This window comes from Sorex fumeus, unplaced genomic scaffold (genome assembly GCF_029834395.1).
Source record: "Sorex fumeus unplaced genomic scaffold, SorFum_2.1 ptg000006l, whole genome shotgun sequence".
NCBI classification, from domain to species: domain Eukaryota; kingdom Metazoa; phylum Chordata; class Mammalia; order Eulipotyphla; family Soricidae; genus Sorex; species Sorex fumeus.
This window is the reverse complement of record NW_026606063.1, coordinates 49,439,021-49,465,035: the sequence shown is the minus strand read 5'-3', so window position 1 is coordinate 49,465,035 and position 26,015 is coordinate 49,439,021. Positions and strand designations below refer to the sequence as shown.

Below are 26,015 nucleotides of genomic sequence, written 5' to 3'. Positions count from 1 at the left end.
CCACATGACAGGCAGGCATGTTAAACTGTATCTCCAGTCCAAATCTTCACATTAATCTTCTGAGTAGAAATTAATTCCATTTTAAAGTTGAGGCATTTAGGGTTTGGAGAGTGTAAATGACATGACAAACTAAAGTAGCACTGACTAGTTGCCTTGTATGTACCAGACCCAGGTTTGATTTATTTTGGGGTGGGGGGGGGATGCACGGGAATTACTCCTGGCGGTGCTCAGCGGACCATATGGGATGCTGGGAATTGAAACCAGGTTGTCCGCATGCAAGGCAAATGCCCTATCCGCTGTGCTATTGCTCCAGCCCCCCAGGTTTGATTCTTGACACTGCATATGAACCCTGAGCAGGAGTGATACCTGAGCATAGAGCCAAGAGTGATCGCTGAGCACCAATGGGTGTGGCAAAAAAAAACCTGAAAAAACAAAACAAAACAAAAATGAGGATAATGAGAATATCCTTTGTATATTGTTATGGGATAATAGGCAAGCTATATTACTCAAAGAAAAAGCCCAGTATCTAATAAGCTATTGCTGTATAAGAAGCATATCCTGAGGGCCGAGGAGAGTTCAGAGGACTGGCTGCTGTGCATTCGCAGGGTCCCTCCTTGGATCCCCAGCAAGTATGGCTCCGCAGCAGCACCACTGAGTGTGGCTCTAGTCTTCCGAGCACAGTAGAGCTCAGCACTGCAGCCAAGCCACCAGTCCCTCCCTGGCACATGATCCCCAAGCATTACCAGGAGTGACTCCAGAGCAGAGTTGGGAATAGCCCCTGTGCACTGTTGGATGTGACCCAAACTTCTCACCTCATTTGTGGCTATAGATACATTTTCTGTGAGCAGAAATTTCATTAAATCCCCTCCATGACTAAGAATTTCTAAGTTACTAAAGAATATTTAGTCTTATACAAAGTACATGGTTCTTTGTTCATCCTGCCTTGATGCCTGAGTTGGTGGTCAGAGCTGTTTCATCCTTGGAGGACATAAAAATAATTTTTAGGACCACTTATGTTACAGCGTTAACTAAATTATAGAAGGGGGTAGTAACAAAGATAATTTTGAAATGACAAATATTTCAAAATGTCTACAGCTGTAGTTAACTGACTTTATAAACCAATTCCTTTTGGATGGGGATATTTGGGTTTGGGGATCATACTTGGTGTTGCTTGAAGTTTGCTCTCTGTGGTGCTTTCAAGATCATGCAGTGGCCAAGGATGGATCCTGGGTTAATTTAGTGCAGGGCAAACGCCTTAACCCCTAAACTGTCTAGAGGTAGACAGATTGCCCTCTGTGCCATAGCACTTGACTAGTCATTTCTCTTCACTTTGTTCACTACCTTTGCCATTTCCACGCTGGTGACAATGTTTTGTTTTGCGGGGCATGGGAAAGGGAGACGGGGTATATTTCTTGCTCATTCCTGACTGTGGACTGGAGAGCTAGCTCAATGGGGCCAAGTGCGTGCTTTGCATGGAGGAGGCCGGGTTTAATTTCTGGCACCCCAGTAGGAATGATCACTGAGCACAGAGCCTGGAATAAGCAGTGAGCAATGTGAGTGTGGACATAAATGAGACTAGAAGAAAAATTATAACTCAAATATTGGAATATGTCAGTATTATGTCATTATTTTTTATTTATGGGCCACACCTGACAATGCTAGGGGTCACCTGAGGAATTATTCAGGAAAAATACGGGGTTCTGGGATCAAACCTGGGTTGGCTGTGTGCAAGGCAAGCTCCATACCCACCCCCTTGACTGATTTTTTCTTAGAATTCTAGATTGGAGTTAACGGAACATTAGAGCTTGCCTTGCACACAACCAACTAGGATTCAGTACCTTCACAGTATCCAGTATTGTCCCCCTGAGCACTGCCAGACTGATCCCTGAGTGAGCACTGTCAGGAGTAAGCACTCACAATCTCTGGGTGTGCTCCCAAGCCTCGCCGCCCCCCCCCCCCCCCCCGCAAAAATCATTCTAGATTGGAGTCTGGTTGTAGTACAGGGATTAAGTACAGGGATTAAGGCCTTGCATGAAGTCAACTCCTTTGTCCAAGCAGAACTAGAAGCAGTTCCCAAACACTGCCAGGGAGTTTTTTATTGGAAATAATTGTCATTTTTTTATTGGAAATAATTGTCATATTTTGAAGATTTTCAGTGTTAGTGTTGAGAAATCTATTGCAATTTTTTGACATTTAAGAATTTGGTTATTACATTTTATTCAGTGTTCTGAAATGCAAAAGGAACACACATTGTTGAACTCCCCTGAGGATTTCCAGGAGTGAATCCTGTGCAGAGCCAGGAGTAAACCATGAGCACAGCTGGGTGTGGCCCAAAGACAAAACAAATATTAGCACAACTATGCTTTAAAAAGTTTAAAAACCCAAGTCTGGGGGCAAAACTCAACAGCACTCAGGGATTACTCCTGTGTGCTCAGGAATCACTAATAGCAGCTTGGGGACCATATGGGATGCTGCAAATCAAATCCAGATCAGCTGCATGAAAGGCAAGCACCCTTCCTGCTGTATTATAGCTCTGTTCTGGAAATGAGTTTTTGGAAATAACTGTACCTATAATTTAAAACCTTAGTAATTTCAGATTAGCTGTATTCATTCGTATGTGCATAGGTATCACTACCTACACATTGAGATTTCTTCCATATGCAAGCTAAAAAAAGAAACATTGTGGCTGGAGGTTAGTACAGCGGGTAAGAAGCTTGCCTTAGACATGGATGACCTGAGTTTGATCCTTGGCATCTTAGATGGTTCTTCAAACCCATCAGGTGTGATGCCTGAGCAGAGCAAGGAATAAATCCTGAGCAAAGCCGGGTATGGTGCAAAACAAAATGATCTTAAAGGAACAAATGACTAAAATACTGATTTTTAAAATTTATATAACTTTAGTCACTGGAACTAAGTAATTTTTCTATAGAACCAAGCTAACATGAACGTGGGAGGGGCCCCTGGGACACTGGTAGAGGGAAGGGGACTGTCCAGTGATGGGTGTGGTATTGAATATGTATGCATGAAAATGATTTATGGTATTATAAATCCAAGTATCTTAATAAAGACGGATTTAAAGATATATATCCTGGAGCCGAAGAGATAATATAGCAGGAAAGGTGATTATCTTGCACAGAGCTCACTGAGTTTCAATCTCCACCGTCCCATATGACCTCTCGAGTCTGCCAGGAGTTGAGCCCTGAGTACTTCTGGGTGTGGTTCAAGTAAGAGAAAAAAAGAAACCCCACCCCGAAACCAAAACTAAAAAAAATATATCCCCTGCAAATACTTCATTAAACTTGTAAAACTGAGATCAAGTAATCTTAAGAGCCCAGAAAAAATGATAGTGGCTCAGGCTAAGTTGATTGCAATGGTAAAAAAAGGATGAATATGCATTTTTTAAAAGTAGATTTGACTGAACTTGATGAATGTATAATGGGGATGGAAGGGACAGATAATTCATGCTTTAAGTCGAATGAGGGATAGATAATGGGTTCCTGTAGCACAACTAGGAATGACTCCTGAACCAGTCATGAGCCCTGCCTGTACACCACCAGCTCCAGTCCAAATAAAACAAAATCAGGGAACTGGTGTTGAGAAGTGGACTAAGGATCAGTTTGTCAGAATATTTTTGTCTTTGGGTCCTACTGGGCTATGCTAAGGGATCATCCTAAGAGTACCGGGGGACCATATGCAGTGTTTGCAATTTAATCAGGGTGGCCACAGCAGGTGACTTAAACCCTTGTGCTATCTTTATGTCCTTGTGAGTTTTTAAGGAGCAATTCAGAAAGAATTCAGTTTCTGAGACAGATTAGTCCAAAGATACTAATATGGATATCGGGTAAGAAATCAACAGGCTGAGTACACGCTCTGTTTGCAGAAGGCCCAGGTTCCAGCCCCAAGCTGGGTATGGTCAAGTGTGTACAAGTCCAAGTCCATTATTCACTGATCTTTCTGGGCCCACTTAGTTTGAAGAGTGAGTCTGAATGTGTTGCATGTTTTTAGCTTTTCGTCTTCTCAATTAACAAAATCTTTAGTAAAGCAACATCTCTAAAGATCCCAGTTTATTATTTCAACTGGTTCTGCTGGACCCATTACACAGTAGGGTGATATATTCCCGCAAAAGACTCCCCTCATAATAAGAATGTAATTTTCTGGTCAAGAAATAGTATTGGGGTAAAGACGCTTGCCTTGTATGCAGTCTACTCTATTGTGACCCTTGACACTGCATACATTTCCCTGGAGCACCACTAGGTCAGGCCAAATATCCTATCCATTGTACTTTTGCCCTGGACCCCAAAATGGTGTCACTATGTAAATAATCATGGACTATTTATTATACTAGGAATTGACTGAATAAAAACACCATTTGAAATTTCTTGTTTTGCCACATCTGGCAGTGCTCAGGAATTACTCCTGGTTCTGCACTCAGGAATTAGTCCTGGCAGTTGTCAGGGGACATTAGGGGATGTCAGGGATGAACCTGGGTTGGTCACATACAAGGCAAACGTCCCACCCTGCTGTACCACATTTGACATTTCTGACCTCAATAATACAAACTTTGATAATTACACCTGGACATAGACCTCAGGCTGATCAAAGAATTATCCCTCAAGACAATAGTATGGGTTAGTACAAGCAGCTAAATTGACCTGGGTTTAATTCGAGTACTAAACATGGTTCCCAAGCACAAAGCCAGGAGTAAAGCTGAGCACAGCTAGAGAATTATTTTCCCAAACAAAACACATTATTAAGCTAACACCAATGAGCTTGAATTTGAAATTACACATTTTGTCAAAGATCTATACAATATAATTCTTCACCAACATGATTTAGGTATTAGCTCGACTCTAGGTATATAGAAAGCAAATTCAAATCTCAGGAAAAGAGTTCACTCCCTTTACCGTCTTATATAGGAGTGCCTCATTACCCCCTCTTCCTATGAAGATTTAAAACAACTTTCAAGGATACAACTAATCAAGTATATGTACAGTAAAGGTATCTTGTTCCTAAGGCTGATTTTGATCTATGTCCCACTAAGCTTCTACTAATAAGGAAGAAGGAAGGTGTTTAGACACAAAGATTACGTGAGTTGAGCCTGTAGGAGGGTATGCCCTCTCAAGCCTTGAAACCTTAACAGGGATTCCTCTTTAAACCCATGTGTTCCTTGCTTCACTTAAAAAAAAAAAAAAAAGGCAGTTACCCCCACCTCCACCTGCCAGGTTTTTATTTTTTTTGGTGGGAACAAACCAGCCATTTCAGAGACATTACTGAAATGCCTTGTTTTATTCCCGAGTACTTCCAAACTTCATTTTAAAATGTCAACATATAGAACCACGCTAATATATGAATAATTTGAGCCAGTAAAGAAAAAGTAAATGTAAACCAAGTTTATTTGCTTTTTAAGTAGTGTTCTTAAAGCACTACAGCTTGGTAAACAATGTAAATTAGTATAAGTCATCTCAAAAGCCGGAGTTTTTTGTTTGTTTGTTTTTTAATGAGTCGTTAAAAAGATGCAGCCTATTCTAACAGGATAAATATTTTTAACCATTTCACTTTGAGTTAATGAAGGCTCACAAATGAGCAACACTCCTCATTGAGGAAAACAAAAAGCTGTTGTCGACAAGCGACAGCACACACACACAAAAACAAAAAGAACTGTGTAAAAATAACTAACTGTGTTCCCATATTTTTTGAAGTTGCTTTACAATGGGATGATATGCACATGATCTTGCTGCAAACTTGCCATACAGACTTGTAATACATGTAGTCTAGACAAACAATTCAGTCAAGAGATGCTAACTTTAGACAATGCAGCACTTTAACAACGCAATTTGTTTTACTCATTATCTTTTCTTCTAGACTGATATACAGGCTAGAAAGAAAATGTTCCCTAATTAAAAATTGGTATTGTTTACAGGAAAAATTGTATAATTTTGCATTAGAATTTACAAGTAGTATATGTTCAAATTGAATTTGACTCCTCCCCCCATCCCATCCACAAAATGGGCATGAAGTAAAATCTTTTAAAATGCCTTAATTTTTAACTTCATGCAAACTAAAGATGACCAAAACAAAAGCTTAAACAATGGAAGGATATTTCACAGAAATTTCTTATACAAAAAACACATAAGAAAAGGGCCACTAGGTGACATTTTAATTTACAAATTGGCATCATTTTGGTCGACAAATATCCAGATGCTGTTTTCTTCTGCTAACAAAAGTTGCAGAGGAAAAAAAGAAAAAAAAAAACCAACAAAACAAAACCAAAAAAAAAAAAAAAAAAAACCAAAAACAAAACAAAACCCCGAAAACCCTCCCCAAAAAACCCAACCAACCCAGCATGACTTCTAATTTTAATCACACATTTCTTCTGGAATTTCATGTGGATTAAGGATGCCAGGAACAGACATCTGAAGTTTATGCTTCTCTTCCTGAGCCTGTCGAAGGGCTGTTTCTCTTTCTTCCAAAAACAGATCAGAAGTATCTTCACCTGCAAACTCCTATGAAGACAGACAATTGAAAAGTCAACTCCGCCCCCCCCCCACCCTTTTTGGGTCACACCCAGCAATGCTCAGGGGTTACTCCTGGCACTGCTCAGGGGACCATATGGGATGCTGGGAACAGAACCCGGGTCGGACGCGTGCAAGGCAAATGCCCTACCCGCTGTGCTATCACTCCAGCCCCTTTGAAAAGTCAACTGAACCTTAGCTTTGGATGTCTAAGCAATATCCCAAACCCTTGTGATTAAATATAAAATAAATAATCCCCCCGCCCCCCCCGCTTTTTAGTTCACACCTAGTGATGCAGAGATACTTCTGACTCTGCACTCAGCAATTATTCTCACGATGTTTGGGGAACCAGATGGAATGCAGGACATTAAACCTGCATTGGCCTTGTGCAAGGCAAACACCCTCAACTCTGGCACAAATTGTTATTTTAAAAGTCAGAGAAAAGATATTACATAAACTACTCAATGGGTTTTATACATTAAAATTTCTTTTAATAATATAAAAAGCAAATGAAGTCAAAGGAAAAAAATCCTCTTAAATTTGAATCAGGTATCAAGAGATAGCACAAGTAGAAAGGGTGTGTACTCTATGCAAATGTATTGTGACCCTTTGCATTCCATATGATCCCCTGAGCCCTACCCAGTGTAGCATGCCCCCGAAGTTTGAATCAAACACCATGTAACAGTAAGACAAATAGCGGCAATCTACTAACACCAGTTAATTTTACATACCTTTATTTGCACTAGGAAATCCCTAAGGTGTTCCTTGAAAGCAGGAATATCCTGATTTAAGCTGAAAAGCCCAGTCACAAAGAGCTTTACTTGAGCACTGAAAAATCAAAGGAAAACACATGATTAAATCATCACATTTATTTTTAAAACTAGAAAATTTAGGTTATTAAAAGGTATATTTACTCTTGTAGATGAGGGAATGCAGACTTAAGGAGATTAGCCACATATTCCTGAATAAACATTTGGTTGTTAACTGGATTCCCAGGATTTAATGGTGTACTTATTTTTCCTTCTTCAACCAAATTAAACATATACGCGAGTATTGATGCATGCATTGTTAAACCTGTTGATAAGAATATTATTAACTCAAAATGTGGTAACAAGTGGAACACAGAATTTGTATGGCTTAAAAATGTTTTCCTTTATAAACACACCTAGTGGTACTTGGAATCAAAATGGGGGGCTAGCTGCAAATTATCCATTTGCTTTACCGTCTCCATCTGGTAATGCTTCTCTGCCACCCACCGCATGATATTTTAGTGGTAGTTACAGTAAGTGTTAATTTCTGTGGCTTTAATGTATAAAGTTACTGCACCTGTACCACCACCAAAAGGCCCAAGACCCTACTCAGCTTTTTTAGTCTCTCCCCCATGGCTTAAACTCTTACCAGCAGTATGTGAGGTGTCTGTCACAACGGAAAAGATATGCTGAAGAATATCACAAAAATAAGTTTGATAGAAACTCTGAGCTGCAGCTTCTTCTTGAGCAACATTTTGTAAGAGTGTGAAAAGTATCTGTAAGCCTAAAATACACAAAACACCAACATATTACAGACTGATAACATTCTTGACAGTGTGTCTATGGTACCCTGGCTGTTCTGATTCAAAGGCCACACTCTTTTCCTTTTGACTAACAATTACTTAGCATTACCTTTGGGTGCTTCTGAAAATATAGTTGTTTTTCTCTACTTCCTAAATAACTAAGCTACACCTGTCAATCATATACAATTATCATTTAGAAACAAACCAAGGGCCAATAAGATAGTACAGCAGATAAGGTGCTTACTTTGTATGCTAATGACTGGGCTTTATCCCTGGTATCAGTAACCTTATCAAGTTTGTCATCACTGAGAGCAAAGAGCAAGAAATGCGCAAATCTAGGTGTGGCCTCCCCCAAAACCCATGAAGTAAGCAAACAAAAAAATCAAAACTCATCCTGTCAGAAATGCAATTTTTATTAATTCCACAGAAAAAAAAAAGAAGGTATGACTGGACCAGCCCTCTATCTTAAATGATATGCTCATCTCCCAACTATAGACTTACTATAAGGTGGTTAAATGGTCTACAGGACTTAATCTTGACATCCAACACATGCACTCAAAATTCTTACATATGAAGTAAAAGCTGCATATACCTACATTTTTCAGTATCAGTAGCTTTTGGATGATTGATAAGCATGGCACAGGTTCAATGTAATTACCTGTATCTGCGACATTCCTCATAGTATGTTTGAAAGCCCAGATAATGGAATCCAAAACAAGTTTAAACTGTGCAGGTGGAATAGCCAGGAACGCTGGGAAACAATGAGAATTGACAGCCTGAAGCAGCAAGAAAAAGTTCGTTCTGTGTTCTGGATATTCTTCAAAGTCCTTTAAAAAAAAAAAAGGAAAATAAAAGTAGTTTAATGCCTCAATAACATTACAAGTAAGAGGGAAAAGTTTAGAATAAATTATTTGGCACTGACAGTGAATACCATAGGCAAGGCTTCTCTTGGAATCAGATAATGTTGCTCAAGTTGTAAATGTATACAATTATTATCTATCCTGTCCTGCAAGAGTTATTAAACATAGCAGTGCAGTGTTGTGTCAGACATGGCAGTTGAGGCCTCACACATGCATAACACATCCTTACGCCTTTCAGCTATCTTCAAAGTCCCATTCAATAAAATTTAAGACATTCAAATGAAGTAATTAGACTAACTTATTATCCAAACACTTGATATTTTGTTGGTTCTTTAAAGAATCTTCACACTTGTCTCATGTAAATATGTACATTACTTTTGAAAAATCTATTTTGAAGTTATTATAATTTTTGGAAACATACCATTCTTTAATACCTTGAGTTTTAAAATTCCAATTGCCATTAAAAATTTTAATGGTTAAAAAATATGTATTGGGCTGGAGTGATAGCATAGCGGATACGGCGTTTGCCTTGCACGCGCCCGACCTGGGTTCAATTCCCAGCATCCCATATGGTCCCCTGCGCACTGCCAGGAGTGATTTCCTGAGTGCAAAGTCAGGAGTAATCCCTGAGCATCGCCAGGTGTGACCCAAAAAGCAAAAAAAAAAAAAAAAAAAAGTATTGAGATGTAGCCATACTCTTCTAAAATTTATTTGAAGTAATAAAAGAATTTCCAGATAAGGGAGATACTCGAAAAGGCCAGAATTAGTGCTTTGTAGGCAAGAGACACGCATTCAGAACCTGAGTTGAGCCCAGAGTAGCCCCAAACCACTACTAAGGTAATTGTAAATCACATACCTTATTTATCATATTCAATGTGCATTCAAAAACAGCATCAAATATTTGAGGTATTTCAGCTGTAATATGTCCTCCTAACTTGTTGACAATTATAGCCATAGTACTAAGCACTTCTGGTTCTCTAGCAGCTGGGACATTTCTCTGATAATCAATGAGAACTGCATCCAACAGAGGAGGAACAAAATTTTCAGCTACCTGTTAAAAAAACACTTATAAGTTTTAATCTTGACACTGTTATTACAAATACTTGTGAGACTTAGATTGAATAACAGCTAACGGTTAAATCTGACATGCTGATTAAAGTTTTTGGTTAAAAAAAAAAAACTCAACCAGGGAAAAAAAAAAACCCACTAGAAATCACAATATGTTGGGAAAGACCAGATTTAGTAGTCTGAAGAGATGGGTACTGGAATCTTGTATGACTGGTACCCAATCACTAACAACGCTGTAACTGTCTCACAGTGATTCACTAAAAAAGGGAAAAGAATAAAATAACTAGTGGGTCTAGACGCAACAGTACAGTGAAGGGTGTTTGCCTAACACGAAGCTGTCCCCATTCGATCTCCCAGCATCCCATGTAGCCCCTTGAATACCACCAGGAGTAACCCTGAGCATCGCTGGGTGTGATCCAAAAAAGAAAAAAAAAGAAAAAAGACTAGTACAAGTGATGGAAATCAGAATAATGACATTGTATGAGTGACCAAAAGGTAAAATTTTCCTAATCAAGACTAAATGTATTTCTGGGCTAGTGTGACAGAATGGTGGGACAGGGTGCTTCCCTTGTACACAGCTGACCAAAGTTTGATCCCTGTCACACCATATGGTGCTGAGCACCACCAGGAATTATCTGAGTGCAAAGACAAGAGTGATTCTTAAGTATAGAGCCAGAAGTAAGCACTAAGGATCACTAAGTGTGACCCCCCCCCCAAAAAAAAAATCAACATAGAAAAGAGAAAAGGCATTTTTCTTGATCTAGGATGAAAGAGATAGTACAGCGGGTAAGGTGCTTACCTTGCGCATGACTGATTTGGAGGGTTGAACCCAGGTTTGATCCCCAGCATCTCACATGGTCCCCTGAGCATAACCAGGTATGACCCAACTCCCCCCAACCCCAAACAAACAAAAACTCTAGATAAAAGTAGACAGAATTTAATGATTTGCTTAAGGAAAGGTTAGTTGGTTAATTTATAAAAGGAATTAAAATTGTGCCAGAATGCTCGAGTAAGATTTTCATATTCTCACTAAGTAGACAAAATTATGCTAACCTCTATGTGACTAGGTTAATGGCCTGCTATAAAACATAGTTTTAGAGAAGTTAGTGTTATACACATGGAGAGATCCTTTCTATCTCTTCTATTTTCCATTAAACTTTTCTACTTTCTTAACAAAACGACAAAACAATATATATATTTTGTTTCTTGGGTCACACCTGGTGATACACAGGGGTTATTCTTGGCTCTGCACTCAGGAATTATCCTGGTGGTGCTAACTGAACCCAGGTCGGCTATGGGCAAGGCAAACGTCCTACTATTCTATCACTCCAGCCCCAAAGCAATGTATTTTTAGATCTGACTTAATGCCATGTGATGAAAAGAAAATGGGTATTAACTTTAACTTTATAGCCTAAACTTGCTCCCTTTAAATCACTGAGCCCTATTCAGAGGCAACTTTATTCACTAAGGACCCCAGAGAGCGTATCTGTTAGGATTGGCAGTTTTAGGTTGGGAGGCACAGAATTCAATCTTGTACTTGATGGGCAACATAGTAAACCATATTCATTTTTCGGGTACTTTGAATGATGGCTCTCATTTTTGGTTTTTGAGCCACACGTGGCAGGTGTTAGGGAGCCATATACAATTCAGGGATCAAACCCAGACTACTTAGGTGCAAGACTAGTCCCCAACCCCAGCCCGATTTTACTTATATCAGACTGAAATATGGATTGGATTATAGCATGGTGGGTAGGGTGCTTGTCTTGCATGAGGCTGACCGAAGTTTGATCCACAACACCATAACGTGGTCCCCCAGGCACTGCCAGGAGTGGTTCCTATTTAACTCCCAGCAGTACTCCAAATCCATTGAGCAAAGATTATGTCCTGAGCACTGTAGAGAGTGGCCCAAATACAATCAGACACTAATATTAAAGTTTATTCTCCCAACAGAGTTTCCTTTCCAGAACTTCTCACTAACAAGACAAATTTAAGAAACCTCTCCAACTTGTTCTCAAAATAAAGAACATAAAATTTCATGTAAACTTGACCAAGTTAACTTAACTAGAACAATGTTTCTCAAAGTCTGCAGTTTGTGACCAATAGTTCTCCACTAGCAAGTAACAACAACTTTGGATCCAAATGGGGAAAGCTTTTTCCCATGGAAGGTGGGCAAGGGAGCATAGCAACTTGGAAAAGCTCTAACCTATGATGATGTGAATACCAATAATATAAAACTTTGAAAATAGCACCCTATATATCTCATGGTGACTCAATGAGAAAGAAAAAAATCATTAACAGCTTTGTAACTTTCTCATGGTGACTCAATTAAAAAAATAAAAATTAAGGAAAGAAAAGAATCCCAACAAAAGACATCTACCCTACATTCAATTAGCTAAATGCTTGTGCAAGTATAGTATACTATGGACTATTGCATCAAAATGAAAAACAGGAGGTACAACATTTCTCACCATCTGTGGATCATTGGACCGGCTCACCCAACCAGATATTAACTTTAATGTTTCCCTTTTTACTGTTCGCATACTTCTAATCAGTGGTTGCTTTGTAACCATCTCACCTAAAAAATTTAAGGAAGTAGAACACAAATTGACAATTAACATTTGACACTTGATGGTTCCAGTGAATGAATCACTCTGTAAGTATTCCACATCACTTACCATTAGCTTGGATAGCTGCAGAAATATTTTCACTGAGGCACTTGTACACATTAAGCATATCTAAATAAATTCTTCCAAGTTGAATTACAAAAGGATGTCCAACAGCTTTGCAGGCTCTCACATTTGTTTTTAATATGCTACCAAGCTGCTTTACTGTTTCAGGATCTTTAAGGATATCCACATTCTGTGAAGACAAAAATCAGTGTACACATAATGACTATCCTGGTTAACTACTAGACCAAAATGTTCTTTTTTTGGGGTGGTGCTCGGGGGACCCTATGGGATGCTGGGAATCGAACCCGGGTCGGCTGCATGCAAGGCAAACGCTCTACCCGCTGTGCTATCTCTCCAGCTCCTAGAGCAAAATTTTCTAGACGTAGAATCATTAACACATCTATAATGCAAAATTGTTAAAAAAAAAGATAAGTAATTTCCATCCAGAGTGTGTATACGGGTCAGTTACCAGACCATATATCATCTTTTTTGTTTTCTTTTTGTTGCTCAGGGTAGCACTGTAGCACTGTCCTCCAGTTGCTCATCGATTTTCTCAAGGGGGCCCAGTAACATCTCCATTGTGAGACTTGTTGTTACTGTGTTTGGCGTATCGAATATGTCATGGGTAGCTTGCCAGGCTTTGCTGTGCGGGTGAGATACTGTCGGTAGCTTGCCAGGCTCTCTGAGAGGGGCGGAGGAATCGAACCTGCCCATGGTACCATTTGGAATTCTAGGGATTGAACCCAGGTCAGCAGTGTGTACCCACTGTACTACCACTCTGGCCCAACAATACTATATTTAAAAACAAAAGCAAAACATATTGTTTGCATTTACTGATCATATTGATTTTTACAATTTTAAATACTTAATCAATGAAACTTACTTTGGTTGCCTGCTGAATTATACTATCCCAAACTTGATTGGGCAGTAGCATGTACTTTTCTATCAAATGTTCTTGTACTGTTTGGTCTGTCTGTGCACCAATCATGTATCCCACAGCTTCATAAAATGTATGGACCTATTTCAAAAAAGGACAAAAAGCAATTCACATATACGCTGCAATTAATTGTGTTGAAATGTTAGAACTTTTAAATTTTTGCCTATGCACATAGACACTTGAAGAAATGCTAAAAGCTCCACGTACCTGCTGAGGCTGAAGATCACAAATTATAGTGTTAATATTGTTTAAAATCTCATCAATAAATGGCATCACTTCTCCAACCTGAACCTGAACAAAATGACGACGACATTTTTGAGCTATTTTAATGAAAGTATCACAAGCCATGTCCTGAACTCCATCATGGGTCTCTGAAAAACAAAACATTTATCAAAAATTTGGCAGTCAATCTGGCATTTTTGTTCAGTAACTCACACATGGATACACTTTTTTTTCGTCCTTTTTCTTTTTGGGTCACACCCAGCGATGCACAGGGGTTACTCCTGGCTCTGCATTCAGGAGTAACTCCTGGCGGTGCTCAGGGGACCATATGGGATGCTGGGAATTGAACCCGGGTCAGCCACATGCAAGGCAAATGCCCCACCCGCTATGCTATCTCTCCAGCCCCACACACATACACTTTGCGCACAGTTATCTTTGCTCAGGGATAGAACCCACGCTGGCTGCATGTACAGCAATCAATTGCCTTACCTATTCTACTATCTCTCTGGCCTCTGAAATATATTTAAAAAGAGAATTTACTTACCATGCATGAACTCAAAAAGTTTGTTAACTACAGTCTTCAAAAATTTCCAGTGAGCTCTTAAAAATCTTGGATATTGACCTACAATGTACATGATATTTGATGCAATAATAGCTTTATTATCTTTGCCTCTTTTCTGTTCACATAATCCTAATAGATCCTGTAAAATACAACAAATTTCAGCCATTTATCAGAATATACCTGTCCAAAGGTTCCCAGTCCATATATCATTTGCTTACCTTTATAACAGTAACCAGAAATCGTTTCTCATCCTCTTCATGCATTGCTCCACTAATAGAGCCTATTGCCCAACACAATGTATTCAAATTTTTCCATGACCACTCTGTACCATTCACTTGATTGTGAAGTTTCTCTGTCATTATTCTTTCTGTATCTACATAATCCAGATGAGTAAGATAAACTACAAAGAAAAAAAAGAAAGTACTAAATGCTTCAAACACAGTATTTATTTTTCAAACAGTATTTAAAAAGCACATTAATAGAAACGGCAATTTACAAATTTCAGAAACTTAGCATATCACATTTCATTATAAGTACTCTTACTCCAGAATGAAATTTGAAAGATGAAGATGAACTTACCTAATGTTTCTCTCATATTCTTATACAAATTTATGGAATCTGTATCCTTCATGAATTCCCGCACAACTTCTCCCTGATCATTTTCAACAACCAATACTTCCTCTGGTTTAGCCATACGACTAACCATCAATAAGCGAACCTACTCAACCACAAACCAATGAAGAAAAAAAATGTTAGATTTTTAGAACCAGTCACATCAAACATAAGCAAACGAGCCATGCCCCTATTAGATATGCACAAACACCATACTAAACTACATACTAAAACTTATTACAAGATTAGAATTAGGAATGTTTTGATTTTATTTTTAGTTTTGGGTCACACTCAGCAATGTTCAGAGGTTATTCCTGGCTCTGAACTTAGGAATTAATTCTTGGCAGTGCTCAGGTGACCATATGAATTGCCAGGGTACAAGACTGCATGCAAGGCCGTAGATTCTATCCACTGTACTATCGCTCTGGCATCCACATTCATAAAATATTTTAAAATTTAAAGCTCTGCACTAAGGGATCACTCATAGTACTCAGGAGACCATATATTATGCCAAGGATAGGACCCAGATTGGCTGCAAGCAAAACGAGCATGCTATACAAGGTATTATCTCACTCTATGTTCTCTCTAGAGAAACACAGTATGGTACTAGTAACTAGTAACACAACAAAGTCAAGTCTTAGAATTGACACAGCCAAAGAAGAGTTGTTTCAGTATTTGTAAATATTAGTTCTCTGCCACACTTCATGGTATTCGAGGAACCATGCAGTGTCACGGATCAATCCTGGAGGTTCTGCACATGCAAATGTGCTCCAGTTCTGAGCCATTTCCCCATTAAAGAGGATGTTGGGATTTTCTCTTTCTAGTTCTCTGTGTACTAAAGCTAGAGTGATAGCACAGTGGGTAGGGCGTTTGCTCTGCAAGAGGCTGACCTAGGTTAGATTCCTTTGTCCCTCTCAGAGAGCTCAGCAAGCTACGGAGAGTATCCCACCAACACGGCAGAGCCTGGCAAGTTTCCTGTGGTGTATTCGATATGCCAAAAACAGTACCAACAAGTCTCACAATGGAGACGTTACTCAAGCAACTCGATGGACAATGGGAGGACAGTGCTACAGTTCTTTGTGTGTATTAGGAAAACACAAAAAGCAGTCTTTGCATTCCATTTTCAGAATCACAGTAAACATCAGAAAGAACACTTAAGAACCCACTTGATTGTTACCTTGGATAACACAGGCAAATACAGCTGTCTTCTGGGAGGAACATCATAATGTTGACTTCCAGATAGCAATGGAGAAGCAGATGTTGAGAATGGGCTTTCTCTGTAGAGTTCAGCTGCCAAGTGATTCCAGTACTCTAGACAAATCTTAAAAATTTCTGTTTCCTCCACTTCTGATACTAACAACATATAATGAAGGGCCTACACAGAAGATCAAAAGTATTAAATAATTCTCGACACCATTATCCAATCACAAACTTGTTACATTATTAAGCCATAAACATGTTTTATTCTGTACAAGTTTGAGGTTTACCACTCAATCAAAAGAATTTTTTTGCTACACTCAAGTTTTTCTCAGGGTTTACTCCTGGCTCTAGCTCAGGGATCACTCTGGTGAGTTTGGAGGACCATATGCTATGCCTGGGATTGAAATGAGACAACTACATGCAAGAATTTTACAGAGGGGAGCCAAAGCGATAGCACAGTGCCCGACTCTGGTTCAATCCCTGGCATCCCATATGGTCCTCCAAGCATCACCAAGAGTAATTTCTGAGTGCAGAGTCAGGAGTGACCCCTGAGCATGACTGGGTGTGACTCAAAAAAAAAAAAAAACCCCAACAACAACAACAAAAAAAACCAAAACAAACAAACAAACAAAAAAACCAAAACTTTTTATACAGAGCTGTTCTATGCCTTCTTTTGTGCTCTAAGAGCATAAATACTTTCAAATACTTCTTAAATAGCTGCTGGCCAATACCAACTTAATTTTAAGTATTTGAAGGGCTCCATTAAGCACCTTTTGATATCAATAGGGGAAAGGTTTAAAGTTCAATATCCACCTATTGGTCAAAGTAGAAAACTTGTCCATCTGTGCTTGCCACAAAAATGTAAAAGTATAGGAAGACACTATAATGAACAAACCCTGAAAATATGCTAAGGGTATGAAGCCAATAGACCATCTATAATGACTCCATTAATATGAAATGTTCAGAACAGAAAAACCCAAATAAAAAGACCTGATCAGTAGTTGCTAGAAGCTGGGGTAGGATACAATTAGGGTTGATAGTTTTAAACTATTTTGGAGCCAGACCCAGAGATGCTTAGGGCTTACTACTGGTGCACGGGGCCAAGAAGGCAAGCTTCTTTACTATCACCAGCATCCCCACACTTTGAAAAAATAAGTTACTTTGCTTAGAGAATTTCAAACAACACTCCATAAAACTTACCTCCATGAGTGTTTCCCTGAGATTTAATCTTTTTTCTATAAGCTGACCGTGTTCTTTAAGAAAAGTGCAGAGAAACAGACTGAGATTTTGAATAAAGTTCTGCTCATCATCTTTTCCATTTGAGTATGCAAGTCGAATATTGGTATTTAAAGGTAGCATCTGCAAATTTAAGTATAAATCAATTCGCATATTAAAATAAAAACAAATCATACTAAACAAGAGGCATTAAAATCCTAAAACCCAAAGAACGATTCATTAATAGCAAAGCAGTTAACATTATTCCTTATTATTCAAACACTCTGTTAAACTATTTTCACATGTTCACATCTAGCTTTGGACTGTTTTTCAAAATGGTGCATATGTGAAAACTGCCTAAAATTTATTATTTGAAATTTCTCCCAGATATTAACCCTTTCTTAGCATAACTGAAAAAGAACTTCCTAAACAAACAATGCCATCAAGTGTATGAATCCTTCCATCACAACAAATGTGACAAGGAGGAAAAGGGGTATTTTGATAAGGGGACAAGAATCCTAATTAACAACAATAACAAACTAGAGTACTACTAACTTTATGTATTAAGTAGTACACAACCACATTGAAAGTTGTACTGAAAGGATTCAATTCCAACCCAACATTATTTCTAAGGCATTAATATCATTTAATAATGATATGAAATGTCACATTACCTGTTTTAGCTGCAACATTGTCAGAGTAAATAATGTTACAAATTGTTCCTCATATTGGCTTACACTCACACCAGCAATCTCAGTGAGGCACTTCAGAGAGACATTTCGAAACATAGGAACATTCAGAAACTATTTTTTGAAAAGAAAGCACAGAATTAAATTGTGTTACACTGTATATTATTTGCAGATGGCAACTTGGTAAGCATAAAAAACCTTCAAAAAGCATTATTAATCTGATAATTACACATATACTTATACAGACTAAATCGTGTGCACATAAATGCCTTATGTGTGAAACTTCTTTGCTACACTGCTGACAACAATTTAATTATCTGTACGAGAATGGGGATGGGGCAATAGACTGCGGAAAGACATGGGTCTTTCTGTGTGGGTCAGGGGATTGGATTGACACCTGGGTTACTCCTGGTGCTCTGCACTCAGGGTTCAGTTCTGGCAGGCCTCAGGGACCATATAGGTTGACGAGATTCAAATCCGAGTAAGCCACATTCAAGGCAGCAACCCCCTGCTGTACTGTGGCCCCCCAAACATGTGTATTTTAACAGTAATTGTGGTGTGGTAACACCCCTTGAAGTATGATACTCCCACAGCATATAATCATAACCAATATTAAAATACACAGTCAGATTATCTCACAAAAGGACTATTTAATATTATGAAATGAAAATGCAGCCACTGGGGCTGGAGCGGGTAGGGCGTTTTCCTTGCATGCAGTCCACCCAGATTCAATTCCCAGCATCACATATGGTCCCCTGAGCACCACCAGGAGTAAATCCAGAGTGCAAAACTAAGAGTAACACCTGTGCATCGCCGGGTGTAACGCAAAAAGAAAGAAAAAGGGAAAAAAAAAAAAAAGAGCAGCCGCTATACCTTATAAATAAGCGTACTGATTAACTTGGTCTCAAATATATAACCCAACGGAATCCAGTTAAGAAATCTCAGCAATGTTTCCAAAGTTGCATGTACAAGTGGAGCATTTTGGGAATTTTCCTGAAAAACAAAATAAAAATAAAAACAAAAAATACCTATAGTCAATTCTTCACCTAAAACCAATTAATATCTTAAAAAGGTAATAAAAGCACTTACCATCACAAACTGACACAGCTGAAAAATTTGTGAGAACTCATTGCACATACTAAAATAAAAAACAGTGATCAATTTAGAAGAGAATAATACACCTATTTTCACACTATTAATTCCAACAACCTGATCATAAAATTTTCTACTTAAGAACAATCTAATTTTATCAAAACTACCAAACTACTAACATGGTATGTGTCACTACCCTTTTCAAAAATAAATGAAGTGGTGGTAGACATTCCAAACTTTAAATGTGCTCCTAAACCAAAGCAAAGGTAAAGGTCCTCCCGTTGTTCATTGATTTGCTCGAGCAGGCCCAGTAATGTCTCCATTAGAGACTTTGTTGTTACTGTGTTTGGCATATCGAATACGTTACGGGGCGCTTGCCAGGCTCTGCCGTGCGGGCGAGATACTCTCGGTAGCTTGCCGGGCTCTCCGACAGGGGCAGAGGAATCGAACTCGGGTCGGTCATGTTGGCCGCATGCAAGGCAAATGCCCTGCCGCTGTGCTATCGCTATCGCTCCAAACCAAAGTAGAATACAAATTACAAATGCTAAAGCTAGTTTGAGAACACAGAAATACTGCTGTTGGGACCTGGTCTGTGGCTGAGTGGTAGAGCACAAGAATATCATGTGTACGGCTTGATTCCAAGCACTAGGAAAAGTAGGAGAAAAAACAAAAAACAAAAACACTGCTGTGCTCTAAGGACCTGCATACGATGTTATCACTAAGCTTAAGAAATATGTTTGGCGTCTTTTTATGGTTAACTGTAAGGCACTCACAAGATGTGAGCAGTAAACATGTTATATTCACCATATGAAACATACTCCAAAGAGGTTGTGGGAACTCTCGAAATACAATACACTTATGCATATGATACATGAGATTAATTTGTTGTGCTGACATAAAACACTTGCCCGTAATACCAGTCACACTTCAAATATCCAAACTGAAAATACTGGGTTTATGTTAAATCTAAATTTGCAATTAAAAACCTACAAGTAAGTAAACACAGTTATGAACCAACAGTTCTTTAAAAATTCACATCCTAGCTCAAAATTCCTTATATCATTTGAGAAATTACAAATTCTATAATGAAACAATTACTTGCCTGTCTTTTAAATGCTTTGCTTTCACTTGAGTTATCTGTCCACTAGAGAAATCAAATACTTCTTCACTTAAGAGTTTAAGAATCACCATATTATTCTGACAGAGACTTTCACTGGTCCTACTTGCCCCAACAATATCACTGATAAAAGTTGGCCAGTGTTTGGGCCATTCTTGTTTCAGTATCTAAAATAAGATATAAAATGTTGATTTTATTTCACTTATCAAGGATAGACAAAACACAGTTTAACGAAATTGTGCAATACTGAAAACAGGATCGAATATCAAACACTTCATCTACATAGAACATTCGGTTATGTAGGTAACAGCAAGACTAAGCCCCCACTTCCACAAATGCCACATGAATCCTCTCAATGGCTCTAATGGGAACACATGGCAGTATTTGCCAGTTTGACACAAAAATTTAACTATTAAACAACAAAGGGTACAAAGTTAGAAATACATTTTCATTGACTGAAAATATGGGGCTTAAAATAGCAGGGTTCTAACAAAATTTTAGGGGGTTAAGAGGATCACATTTGAGGATGAAATCCTCCACCCCTTTTAGAGAGATTGTGGGTCACACAAGGTGGTACTCAGGGTTACTCCTGGTTCTGCACTCAGGAATTCTCTTGACAGTCCTCATGGGACCATATGGAATATTGGGGATCAAACCTAAGTTGACCACGTGCAAGACAAGTACTCTATCCTGCCATACTATCGCTCCAGACCCCTTTGACTGAAAGGTTACAGCTTTTAAGGGTGGGAGAGTGGGGGTGAGCCACATCTGTCAATGCATAGCACATTTGCATGCACTGCTGGTAATCCAACAGTGTTGGTTACATTTTAAGGCAACCATAACCTCAATTCTCTGCCCCTACTTCTAAAGCCTGAATTGCGTATTTTGTATGTTACAGGTTTCCCATCATAGCAAGTGTACATTGACTTATCTACATATTCCCCTTCCATCACACATAGGGATCCTCACTTCATATTCACTTCAAACTCTTTGAATGTAGTTTAAAAGACATACTGGATCAGACAGATTATAGATGACAGGGCATATGCTTTGCATGTGCTGACGCAGGTTCAACCCCAGCACTCCATATAGTCTCCTGTGCACCCTAAATGCAGAGTCTGGAATAACTTCTAAGCATACGAGTGTGCCTCCCACCCCCCCCCACCAAAAAAGTGGACATATTAAATATAAAATCTCAAATGTCAAAACTACACAGACTGCTTGAATTTTTTTTTTCCTTTTTGGGTCACACTCAGCAATACTCAATTGTTACTCTTAGCTCTGTATTCAGAAGTGCTTGGGAGGACTATATGGGATGTCAGGGATTGAACACAGGTCAGATGTATGGAAGGAAAACACCCTACCCACTATACTATTGCCCGCCCCTGTAAAATATTTAAATACAGGCATCAATTAAAGGAATACTGAATTCAAAAGCAGTAATTTGTGAATTAAGACTCAAAACAGATGATATGGGAGATATAAAATGTGAAGACAGCAGACTAATGATGAATCTATACCATACTGGGTAATGCAAATAATAAATTTTACAAGTTTGTCATTTCCTACCACAATCAGTAATTCCAAATGCTAGATAGGAAATTAAATCTTGTTGAAAATTTTAATTCTTATGAGAAAAGTAGTAAACTGAATAGCAAAGACTTACCTGGACAAGAATCATATTTAATTTCCCGATATACACTTTCTCCTTCTAAAGAAAGAAAAAAGTTTAGATTAAAGAAGAACCTAATGTGGGCATAATAAAAGGAATGAAGGTATCACATCATACTAAGCTTGCTTCACAATGATTTCCAGCACCTTCCACCCCCACAAAACAGGTGCAAGAAAAAGCCAAGACAATCCCCTGACTGAAAAAAAAAAAAAAAAAAGGAGCAGCCTTAACGTAATTTATTATATCTACATGCATATTTATACATTTGGGACAGAGGTTAGTTTAATCTGAACATTCAATATTTAAATGTTTCACTATGTCATATTATCTCTCAATAAATCTCTTACCTCTACACAAGTTGGGTCAGATGACGTCTTAATAATGAGGCCGACAACATATTTTTTTATTCCTATTTAAAAAAAATAAGATTGATCACTTTAGTCCTCAGGAACAAAAAAAATGGAAAAGGGAAATGCAGAATAAAGTCAGATAATGTAGTAAATAATGGCTTTCTCTTTCAATATTAGAACACAAAGAAAAAGGTGATTTTTCTTTCAATTTTATAAAAAGTGTCGATGGAGGTCCAAGAGTCTATGCTTCAACTGCATTTAGACCAAGAATAATTACCACGAAGGTCTTGTTATATTAAAACCATATCAACTTATTTTACTGGCTAAACCACCCGAACATATAATTACATGATAAGCATTACAAATTTATTTTAAAAAAGACAAAGGAAAAGACATTTTGATTTATAAATTATAAACCCAATTTATAGTTTAATCATTAATTAATACTGATTTTTTGTGGGGACTGGAGAGATAGTAGTGGATATGGCGCTTGCCTTGCATACACATCCAACCCGGGCTCAAACTCTGGCATCCCATATGGTACCCTGCCCACCAGAAGTTGTCCCTGAAAGCAGAGCCATTTAGTAAAACCCTGACCACTCTGGGTGTGACCCCAAAACAAAACAGAAGAAAAAGTGCCTCTTATCTATTACTACTGCATGGTTGTAAATTAAGAATGACTTGTCTGAAGAAAACTATTATGGGAAGTCCATATAATCTATAAACATTAAAAGAACAAACCATATCTTAACCAGTACTAAGGAAAGTTTATCAATTCTGTAAATTGTCGAAATGAAAAACCACGTATCTTGAAAATACTGCTTCATTAAAAAAAAAAAGTAACAATTACCTTATTAAATCCCACCAGTTTAAAACTGGCAAAAGTGAAAAAAAAAAAATGTGTGGGACCTAGACAGATAGTACAGAGGCTATAGCACTTGCCTTGCATGAAGTCAGACTGAGTTCAATTCAAGCAAGACACATGATCCCTTGAGCTCTGCATGAATAAAGTTTGAGCACGGCTGGGCATAACCTAAAATCCCACCCAAATATAAAGAGAGGAAGAGCTGCCTGCCAAGTAAATCTGAGATTAGACTGACTATATCAAAACAGTCAAGGGACAGAAGCAATAGTACACAGAGGGTAGGGCCTTTGCCTTGCACATGACTGATCTGGGTTTGATCCCTGGCATCCTATATGGTCCCCTGAGCACTGTCAGGAGAAATTCCTGAGCACAGAACCAGTATTTAACATTTAACTTTTCTTTTCTTTCTTTCTTTCTTTCTTTCTTTTTTTTTTTTTTTTTTGCTTTTTGGGTCACACCCAGCAATGCACAAGGGTTACTCCTGGCTTTGCACTCAGGAATCACTTCTGGCGGTGCTCAGGGGACCATATGGGAAGCTGGGACTCGAACCCAGGTCGGTCGCATGCAAGGCAAATGCCCTACCCGCTGTGCTAACGCTCCAGCCCCTAACTCTTACTCCTGGCGGTGCTCAGGGGACTGTATGACATAGGTGCTGGAAATCAAGCCTGGGTCAGCTGCATGCAAGGCAAACACCCTACCTGCTGTGCTATCACTCCAGTTCCCAGAATTTAACTCTTGAGCATCGTTGGGTGTGATCCAAAAAGAAATAAAGGGGGGGGACCCACAAACACCCCTCTTCTCCCCGCAACACCAAACACCACCATCCAGTTGAACAGAAATGTAAAAAGAAACTACATCACACCAAACTCTGGTGGGGATGTGAAGCATGGTCACTACCAGTGAAAATATAAAAAATAAAGCCATTTTAAGTTAAAATTTATCGTTGGTTCACACTACTACATAAACTTACAAACCTTGGGAGTATAGCACCACACCTTGGTATCGTGCATGTTTCACATTAACCCCCCCGCCCCCCCCCACACACAAACTTACAAACCTTGGGAGTATAGCTCCACACCTTGGTATCGTGCATGTTTCACATTAACCCCCCCCCCCCCACACACACACACAGTTCTACCTGCTAATCACACTCATCAATTGTACTCCCTATACGTGCAGAAGCTTTTTGGGGAAGGTGTTTGTTTTAGGGCAATACCAAGTGGTACTTGGAGGAAAATAGGTAGGTCAGTGCCAGGGATAGCCCCTGAGATTGGTGAATGCAAAGCACCTTAACTCGTCTTCTACCTCTCCAGTCTTTCACGGCCACACTTGGCAGTCAGTGCTACGGGACTGAACCCAGGTCAAGCCACATTCGAAACAACTGCCCCGCTGTACTAACTCTCAGAATCCATTGAAGCCACTTATTAGAGTCTAAGAGGTATTCCGTGTTTATCTTGCAATGGTTATTTCTATTTCCCATGGGGAGGGTGCGGGGCGCGAAGAATCTACTCAGTCTTTCACAGATTACAACTATTTTAGGCAAGCAGTGAAATACAAATCTATGAACTGTGTCTTTCTACTCCCACCTGATGAAGTGAGAGATCAACTGTAAAGGTGAAAGAAGTGATCATCACAAAGATGAATATATTGGTCACAGAGGTAGTATAGTGGATTGCATGCCAAATAGACTTCAAAGTTTTTCAAAAAGGCTGGTGTGACAAGTGCAATGTTTTGAAAGCTAGTATCCTTTCTTTGGTCACAATGAGTGGCGTTCAACCAGGGCGTGGGAGACGTTATGTGGTGTGGAGATCAAATCTGGGTCGGGCACATGCAAGGTAATCATCCTACCTACTGTGCTATCACTCTGACAAGAAAACCAATATCTTTTTCCTTTTGGGGGAAGGAGCGGTTAGTTTTCACCTCGCTGTAATTAGGGTAACATTTGAGAGCTAGAGATTGAACTCTGGTCAGCCACATGCAGAATAAGTGCCTTACTGTTGTACTATTTCTGAAGTCCAAGCCATTATCATTTAAGTGAGAGATGTAAAGCATGGAAATGAGTCTATTATATTGCCATTCAAAAATATGCTGTTGTGATAAATTCTCTGTTAAGGGACATACAAAAAGCTGTGTGAGCAGTTAGTAAATTACTATTTTCTCTCATTTTTTTTTCAATATAAATTCTAAGAGCCACAATCAGTGATGCTCAGGGTTATTCCTGGCAGTATACAGGGGACTATATAGAACGCTGAGGATGGAACACAGATTGGCAGCATACAGGGCAAATGCCCTCCCTGTTACAGTATTGTTCCAGGCCCTATTTTCCCTTTAATTACTTGGCTTTTCATTGAGAACTGGCCGTGCTTAGGGGATTAAACAATATGGGCTGCAGGATTAGAACTCCAGTTGTTTGCAAAGAAGGCAGGTATCCAGTATATTATGACTCCAGTACTACTGCAGATATTACAAGATGAAATGACTCTACATATGTAATAAAATAGTTCTCTTGCGGGAAAAGACTAGAAGCACATATAATTTTCTTTCATACTCAGCACCTGGATGTTCAGGACTTTATTGTACCCCAATAATCTTCTGAACAGTGAAGATTTGTTATTTATACAAGTCACTCTGCTTGTATAGCAAGCTCAACATAGACGACAACCAACCACTTGCATGAAATACTATTTTACACATTGAAATTTCCCCTTTATAACTTAAAAAAGAAATTGTTTTCTAATCCCTGACATCATAAAACTCTTACTTTGGGGAGTAGAAGGAAAAAAAATACTCCGTAAGAATAAGGGTAATAAATGTTATAGTG

General features: G+C 38.8%; 1 protein-coding gene across 5 annotated transcripts in view; it reads right to left on the bottom strand.

The window, feature by feature from the left end:
- Positions 1-6,307: 6,307 nt before the first annotated feature.
- Positions 6,308-26,015, bottom strand: part of XPO1 (exportin 1) — a 38,110-nt gene continuing 18,402 nt past the window's right edge. For all 5 annotated transcript variants that reach the window (XM_056125143.1, XM_056125122.1, XM_056125131.1 and 2 more), the window contains 21 exons: positions 22,327-22,388; positions 21,974-22,018; positions 20,293-20,474; positions 19,188-19,236; positions 18,972-19,091; positions 18,084-18,212; positions 17,395-17,553; positions 16,172-16,369; positions 14,962-15,100; positions 14,601-14,782; positions 14,365-14,521; positions 13,806-13,969; positions 13,545-13,679; positions 12,668-12,851; positions 12,461-12,567; positions 9,781-9,975; positions 8,723-8,891; positions 7,911-8,045; positions 7,427-7,586; positions 7,244-7,340; positions 6,308-6,503 (listed from right to left, as the gene is read on the bottom strand). In XM_056125143.1, coding sequence (XP_055981118.1) covers positions 6,357-6,503; positions 7,244-7,340; positions 7,427-7,586; positions 7,911-8,045; positions 8,723-8,891; positions 9,781-9,975; positions 12,461-12,567; positions 12,668-12,851; positions 13,545-13,679; positions 13,806-13,969; positions 14,365-14,521; positions 14,601-14,782; positions 14,962-15,100; positions 16,172-16,369; positions 17,395-17,553; positions 18,084-18,212; positions 18,972-19,091; positions 19,188-19,236; positions 20,293-20,474; positions 21,974-22,018; positions 22,327-22,388 — 2,915 coding nt within the window. In that variant the 3' untranslated portion in view covers positions 6,308-6,356. The remainder of the gene's footprint in view (positions 6,504-7,243; positions 7,341-7,426; positions 7,587-7,910; positions 8,046-8,722; positions 8,892-9,780; positions 9,976-12,460; positions 12,568-12,667; positions 12,852-13,544; positions 13,680-13,805; positions 13,970-14,364; positions 14,522-14,600; positions 14,783-14,961; positions 15,101-16,171; positions 16,370-17,394; positions 17,554-18,083; positions 18,213-18,971; positions 19,092-19,187; positions 19,237-20,292; positions 20,475-21,973; positions 22,019-22,326; positions 22,389-26,015) is intronic.